General features: G+C 38.5%; 1 protein-coding gene across 3 annotated transcripts; it reads right to left on the bottom strand.

The window, feature by feature from the left end:
- Positions 1-1692: 1692 nt before the first annotated feature.
- Positions 1693-7351, bottom strand: sil1 (SIL1 nucleotide exchange factor). 3 transcript variants are annotated; one of them, XM_057043951.1, is made up of 13 exons: positions 7202-7351; positions 6611-6693; positions 6292-6454; positions 6021-6126; positions 5841-5943; positions 4376-4462; positions 4149-4244; positions 3954-4075; positions 2913-3075; positions 2678-2842; positions 2065-2229; positions 1772-1988; positions 1693-1729 (listed from the first exon to the last, which is right to left on the bottom strand). In XM_057043951.1, the coding sequence occupies exons 2-12, from the start codon at positions 6686-6688 to the stop codon at positions 1788-1790; spliced, it is 1449 nt and encodes a 482-aa protein (XP_056899931.1). In that variant the 5' UTR covers positions 6689-6693; positions 7202-7351; the 3' UTR covers positions 1693-1729; positions 1772-1787. The 3 variants fall into 3 exon arrangements, with proteins under 3 accessions (XP_056899931.1, XP_056899930.1, XP_056899932.1); XM_057043950.1 differs by having other exon boundaries at positions 1693-1988; XM_057043952.1 differs by having other exon boundaries at positions 1693-1988; positions 2913-3009; positions 7202-7350.
- Between the last annotated feature and the right edge of the window lie 501 nt (positions 7352-7852).

Below are 7852 nucleotides of genomic sequence, written 5' to 3'. Positions count from 1 at the left end.
AATAATTTAAAAATCACACATCCCATTTTCTTTCAGTCGTTACTGAAAAATCTAAGACAAAAATAAATACAAATTACAGATACATTATACCGTACAATATAAATTTTTGAATAAGGTTTGTCTTGAAATGCTACAACAGGATTTTCTGAATTTCAGTAAAGAACGTCTTGGGGTCGTTGAGTGAAGACTATGAAGCTTCCCAAAATCGAAAAAAAAAAATTCCCATAATGTTCTCATCGTTCCCATATTTTTCACTTTGGTATACATATTTATTGTTGAGATTAATATTCCATGAACAATTTCAGAATTACTGAACCAAAGAAATTCAAAAGAAAGCCGATAATGCCACGTATACGCAAAAAAAAAAGGCGCCGGGGGGTGGGGGGTGTTATGATGTAATTTAAAATAATAAGATACTTAGTCGAAATAACGACTTAGTTCGCTAGCAAAACAAACAAAAATATCCCATCGTATCATTAAGAATATATGCAAGTCATGCGAGTTTGCTCCGTCCCACCAGTCTCAATTCGACGTTTTAACTTGAGGCATAGCAGGATTTGTCTAAGTACAGGTGAAAAAATTAAATAGTATTGATTTTTTGTTTTTAGGTTAAGTTGTTAGATTAAAGTTATGCTTTGGACGCTTGTTGGTGATATTCTTCCACATATTTGTTGGGGGTTAGATTCACTGGACTTAATTGGTCAGCAGGAGCAGAAATTTGTTTTACATTCATCTCCAGCTCACAATAATGCCATAATAAATAATAAAATGGTAAATTATTAGATCGCAGTTATAGGGTGTGTTTTATGTCCTGCTTTTATTTTGGCACGTGCAGATTTTAAGAATTGGCAGTAGGTGGCAGTGTTGCAGCAATGTATACACTGTCGTTATTTGTGCCGTTATACGCATGTACATAAACGTTTTTCTTTTTTTTTTAAATTAAAAATGGCTAAAATCCCACGCAGATGCATCACACCTGGTTCTCACAATTAGGACACAACTTCTAAATTAGGACTGTCCTCTTTATACTTCAGGCTTTTAGTTTGGTGTGCTCCTGACTGTTGAGAGTGGACCATGTTGAGATTGAAAGAGCAACTGACGACATCAGAAAGAAGATGGTTACAGTTTATGAGTCTGGTTAGGGATTTGATAAGTTCTCAAAAGAAGCTCAAATCAGTCATTCTAGTGATTGGATAATAGTCCACAAATGGTGGACCTTGAAAATAACTGCTAACATTCCCAACTTTAATTGAAGGTGTGCAGGGTAGGTTGCACTATAAGAAAAGTATGAGGGTCAGTCTTATGTTTAAGACAGAAGTAGAAAAAGACTGGAACTTCTGGAGTCATGTTCCGTGGACAATTTAGTCTAAAATTGAACAATTGTAACACCAATTAAAATAAATGCTGAAACCACAGGGACTCTTACAGTTGGCGCCACCATGCATCAAAAAAGTCCTGTTAGCATCCACGTCAAGACCTTACATATTGTTCCCCATGCAGAACTCATCCACAGAGAGTAAATACTTCAGTCATCAGTCGTGTAAAAAACTTATGTAAATACAAATGTTTTTCTTTTGGGTAAGGCCAAAAATGTAATTTTTAAATATATATTGACCTCAAGAACTCATTAGGTTCAGATGTTCCTTGATATTCACATGCAGCAGTGTGCCCCAATCCTTATGCAGAAGGTAATGTGCTTCAAAATAGATCTTTAATTTTCACATGAAGTGATGCTGTGTGCTCATCTCTGTTTCTGTACCCATATATATGTTACTCTACCGCCCTCTTCATCGCTTTATTTGGACTTCTAGGGCATCTATAAGTTCAACAATCTCTGAGAAATAGCCATCATCTTCTCCCATTATCCTTTCTGCCTGCACCATTCCATGGTACTGGTCTCCAAGAGATATCAGGGACTCCAGCAGAAAGTCATCAGACCGGTACTGGTCCAAGCATACAGGAGCCATCACTAACAAAGCCCGCAGAGTCTGCAAAAAAGTGACACAGTGCTGGTTTACTCAATTACTGTGAATTTTCTACAAGTTAATGGCTTCAAATAAGCACCTTCTCTCTGTAGTCATGTTCAGAAGACTTTAGTTGCTGTGGGACCAAACTGCACCAGCCATTTTCCAGCAGATCTCCCTTTAAGGACACCTCAGCATACTGACGGACAAGTTTGTCATGAGACGGGTCATGCACAGTTTTCTGTTCAGCCTGGGAAATCAGTTCCTGGAGATGCAGGACAATCACTGTCATGTTGTTTAACATGTTCAGGTAGGTAAAGGTCCAGAACATTACAAAAAAACATTATTACATCTAGCTTTTATTAAGCTGGTCAAACATCCCTAAAAATGCCTGATACAAATATGGAAAACATGGTTAAGCAGTGTGGCCTTATACCTCCATCCCCACAGAAAACACTACTACTAGTTTCTACCCAATGAGAATACTGTATATACTGTATATACTGTACTGAATGGCATATTTCCTTAAAAACACTTCACAACTGTAAAAGTGGGCCATTTTAATCCATTTAGGCCTGTAGCAGTGCCATCTAAACAACTTGTTTAAATACATGCATGTTACATCAACGTCAGATCTTAATGGAAGCACTAAAAATTGAATGTTACTTCAAACATAACATAACATCGATAGACTGGCGGGTGTTTTTTTGTACCTTTTCACTTATCATGTCATACAACATAGTGACAATGCGTGTACGCAGAACTCCACCTTCATCTGCCCTAAATAATTCTGATAGGACTTGAAGCCCTCCATGTGACAGGAAATGACTCTGTGCATACGGGAAATGACGTAGCAGAGATGCTAAAGCAAAAAGAACCTGAAACATGAAAAGACAAAGAAAAAGTTAGTGTTTACTTTTAACTTCAACTGTGTACAGGTTTACTTACCTTCTTTTTAACTTGCTGTGGGTGGGTAGTGGCCAGCAGAGTTAACAATGTCTGCAAAGCTCCACTCTCCACAGCCCTCACCTGAACCACAGGGTTACTGCAAAAGAGAAACATGAGGCACATTCCCACTGTGGAAGTTCCTGGTAAATACTGTGGGTAGGAACTTTATAGGAAGTGCCATACTGTTATTCTCACTTGTCCCTCTCCATAGTCATGTCTCCACTGCGGGGTAGAACCCCTCAACGACCTCACGAGTTTCAATCGAGGCATACTGATTTTGACTTGTAATTGTTGTAATTGTGTACACAGCAATGTGTTAAGAACTATTAGCACACATGTTGCATTGTGATACTTATTAAATACAAAACAGTACAAGGGATTGCCATGTTTCTGGCCTGAGTGTTTAGGTAAATCGTGGTAAATCCTATGAATGAGGTGTCTGCTAGACTAATGCCCTTCTTCTCCTGGGTTCCAAGTCAAATCTTGCTCTGGATTTAGCCACTCAGTTCTGAGTATACCTCAAGTCCCCCCAGGTGTTTTGCAAGGACAATTATCGCTCCTATGATGGAGCAGGGACTTGGTTAGGCCCCATAAAAGTTCTTGTAAATGGCCGTTGGGAGAAGGCTGCTACAGTGGAGACACACACCAATGACCCCATAAAATTACCCTAAAGTTCCTGCAATGGAAACACACCTTAAGCTGTTACTGGTTACAGAGGGACTTGACATCTAAGTAGAGGTACTTAAACTAAAAGAAAATAGGCTGACAAAACCCTGACATAAAATAATTAAAAACAGAAAAAAGTTCAGCAAATGGTCAAAAATTCAACTTTTGTAATTATAAATTGAATGTCCAAAACATCCCTAAAAGTGACTGTTAGCAGTAAACAAAACAATTCAATAAACAACCACATGGTTAAATGATTGCATAATACTTACTTCATAAAAATAAGCAATTGTCAATATTACTATGGATGGGTAACACAATTAGGCTGATATTAACTGCATAAGTTTATCATTAAATGATCCATTCATAGTTTACCTGGCTAAGGCAGATCCCAAGACAGATGCAGAACTTTCCTGTAGTTTGACATCAGAGCTGTTCAGACACTTTAGAATTAACTGGAAACCTCCCAATGTACACAAGGTCTGACCATTGTCCACCTAACACACACAAATAAGAGTCAGACACACCCATGAAGACTAATATGACTTAGCTGTAATTGTGTTACTTTACTTGATGGACCAGGTACTCAAGCTCATGCAGGATGTGGAGCTTCTGCTCTGTAGTTGACAGACTGCTGTTCAGCTGCTCCAGCAGGCGTTTTATTATCTAAGCATTTCAGTGAACAGATTAAATGAATGCTGAACATAGATGTACTGAATTGGGTTGAGGGAATTAGTAACACGAGCCAGGGTGTAAAACTAGCCAGGGCCACCACTGGCTATGATAGTCTACTGTACCTGAAAATCTGTCTCCACCAATAGATCCAGCTGAGCGATGTCTTTCTTTAACTCTTCCAATGAATGAAATTTCGTAGTCATGCTACCCTGCAATGCAAAAGCAACACAGGAAGCTTCATTTACAAGCAGGAAGAAAGTGCACAGTAAAAACACCACATAAGAATCATTTGACCCCATGCTGTGATCAGGTTGCAGTTCCCACGTGTTTCAGTACTTGTGTAATTAACGTTCTGTAATTAACGTGAGTAGCAAACAGATGATTCAAATTATGAATCAACTGTCATCTAATGCTCAAGGTTTCACAGACAAGGCTCAAGCTTAGTCCCAGAATAAAATGCCTGTTTAAGATGTCCTATTATAAAGCCATTTGCAAGAAGGAGGACTTGTTGTGGTTCAGTTGTTTTCTGCTTTTTGTGAGTTTTTGATTCACTACTTTTCTGTTTTTTTCTAGGAGGTGCGGTTGACTGATTCTCTGGCTCACATCGGTGACAGCCATATCTAAAGATTTTTACTTAATTCTTCCTTACGTGCTCAGTTTCATACATGACACAGTTTGGACAGTGCATATGGTCAGAGTAACTTTTTTTTCATACATAGATAGATAGATTTTTCATACAAAGATACAATAGAGCTTATATCTGCACCAGAGGGCTGGACAAGAACATCTTTAAAGTTTAACAGTAACATTATTGTTATTGATTATTGTTAATTTTACAAAAAAAAATTATATCTCTGCAATTTGGTTCTTAGCTGTGTTGATCGAAAAGTGCTGAGAACAGTTAAATGCACTTTTTGACAACTAGATCTGCATGCATTTTCCTCCTCTCCTATAGCTTGGAAACGGGCCGACCAGCTGGACCGTGATCTGGCGAGGTGCAGGTGGTTCAGCATCCAGTGTGACGAGTTGGTGGATGGCAGCAGTTTGAACTGTCAGTTGCAACTCAAAGGTAAGACTGTTGTTGATATAGTAAGTGCTTTAAATGTTTCTAAAGCCAAGATGAGCTTTTTCTCTGTGCATTTAAAGAGAAAAAAGGTGCCGCACTTTCCCTCTGCAGATGGTGCTGAAAGACAATGCTTCTGCATCTGAGGTTTTTGACAGAGTTGCAGAAAAGTACTCTCAGGTCATCGAAAGACTTGGACAAGAGTTTGAGAACAGGTTTTGTGACCTGGGTCAGCTTGAGCCATGTGTGTCATTCGTTTCTAATCCTTTCATGGTCATGGACAGTTAATTATTTTAAACTTTGACAGTTTTTAATAATCATTTATGAATTATGCCCTAAAAAGCAATCTACAAAAGCTTAAATGTCTTCATAGTCTGGGTTCTCTTTAAAATCTCAGACCATTTACAGTGATGTAAAAAAAATAAATCATACAGACAAAATTCTGTTTTTTTTTAAGTTATACTAACAATCAACCTTCTACACACCAAAACACATAAAAGATAAAAAGTTCAACATTTTCTCACCCGTTTCTCTGTATCTTTGTCGGCCATCTTCATGTCCTCTTTTATTTTCTTCATTGCTCTTTTCAGTTCATTGGGACTAAATACATATGTCTTCTCTCTTTCCCTGCAAACAAATCCTTTTACTACAATTTTATTACATTTATTATTAATCTGTATTAATCGGTTACTCTGAACACAGACCTGTGATCTTGTGTCCAGTATTTCAGCTGCTCTTCTCCCAGCCTCACCTCCTGCTGACCAGTCTGCAGATTCAGCTTAACATGGGAACCTGCTGGCACTGCCTGGCCTGTATATCAGAGAGAGATGCGCACACACACACACACACACACACACACACACACACACCACACACAACACACACACACACACGCACACACAGAAATAAAGTAGAAAAATCAACCAGTTGACCTGACTTTATCAAATAAAGTGCGACACATGAAAACAGCAGTACCTGGTTTAAGTGTTTGCCAAACATCACTTGGTTGGACCACTTCTAAATGTCCTTCACTATCAGGAACACTGGATTGTTCTTGTTCATCACTGCCTGCTTCGACACCATCTACATTCTCCACCACTACTAATGAGGTCAGTGGACTTTTGGTGGCTGAGGCCCTCTGAAACACACAAAATATAGTCATATTTTCTCCATTCTTATTATTATTAGCATATAGTATGACTACTTGTAATAGTCGTAGTAGTACTACTACTACCACTAATAACAAGAAGAATAAGAATGATGAGTGTTTGACACAGAGTACAGCAGGACAGACCTGTTCTACATTGCTCTCACAGTAGTGCAGCAGCAGAAGAACGGTCAGGTTTATACAGCTGAATATTGGCTTCGTCATCGTGACTGAAAGACAGAAATGTAACGCATAATGTTTTCAATCATCCCACATTTTCAGTTTAAGAACTGCAGTCGTCTTCTGTCTCCGTGCGTTTACAGGACAGTCTGCAATACGGGTGAATGTTGGAACTCTGGCTCGGAGCCGCACTGCAACCGGAGCGAAGAGGAGGTTTGCCCATAGGGAACGTCTGTCCAGCAGACAAACGTCTGTCCAGCAGACAACTAAGTCCACTGCGTTAATAAAATAAGATCAGAAGTTGTCTACCGACAAACGAAGACGTGCGTCTAGCTGTGCTGTTCTCCACCAATCAACTTCCTGTTTATCTTTACAAGCTTCTTAAACTATTGTCAAAGATGTTTAAACCCAATTGGTGCAATTGGTTCAAAACATCTATTCATAAAGATGACTTGTCACGCACAAAATAAAAATTTAAACCGGCTAACCGAATGTGATTATACATCAAAAATTGATTTGTGCTTTTAAACAATCAATTTACCAAACGTATCAACTCACATGTTATTCAGTTTGACACCAACATGCCGCGGTTATCTTCTTTTGCGTCATCATTTTCTAATATCTCGTTATGCTACGTAAATCGGTGACCAATCATAACCCGGAAGTGATTTGTTATTTCCAATGATGACGTCAACGGATCTAATAAATATTCGTGAAAATCGTCATCGATTGGCTCGGCGAGGTCCGGGGATCTCATAAATATTAAATAAAAACGCCATGTGATTCTCCTAAAATCATAAATATTCATAGTATTTTCGTAAAACGATTGGCTGGGACGATAATCCCGGAAGTCGCATAAGAATATATACGACAGGCATGATAAACCCAGCAGATTTATAAAAAAATATTGACTATAGCCAAGGAAATGTAAAACCCATTCTTCATTCGCAACAAAATTCTAACCTTAGTCAGTTAATGTCCTGAGTCTTTATAACTGAAAATAGGTATCTTAGCAAAAGAGCAATGTAACAGTGAAGTTCCGCTTGAGGAGGGAATTCTTACCGTTGTCAGGTGATGACACAAATGGAAACAAATATGTCTAAGTATACATATATGTCTGAATCAACCCTGCTACATTCACCCACTATAAATAAACAAAATCCTGGGCAGTTAAAAAAAATGTCAGGCACTGGCCTGACTTTACAATAT

This window comes from Takifugu flavidus, chromosome 9 (genome assembly GCF_003711565.1).
Source record: "Takifugu flavidus isolate HTHZ2018 chromosome 9, ASM371156v2, whole genome shotgun sequence".
Lineage (NCBI taxonomy): Eukaryota > Metazoa > Chordata > Actinopteri > Tetraodontiformes > Tetraodontidae > Takifugu > Takifugu flavidus.
Note: the sequence above shows the minus strand (reverse complement) of the source record. Positions and strands in the feature narration are given on the sequence as shown.

Bases quoted from the DNA above. Each gene is read 5' to 3' on its own strand.
- sil1 (XM_057043950.1), bottom strand. From the start codon at position 6,688: ATGACGAAGCCAATATTCAGCTGTATAAACCTGACCGTTCTTCTGCTG. The intron at 4,245-4,375 runs GTACAGTAGACT...TGAAATGCTTAG, and splicing joins TGGTGGAGACAGATTTTCAG to ATAATAAAACGCCTGCTGGA. The intron at 3,076-3,953 runs GTAAACTATGAA...CTTCCTATAAAG, and splicing joins TTGGGATCTGCCTTAGCCAG to TTCCTACCCACAGTATTTAC.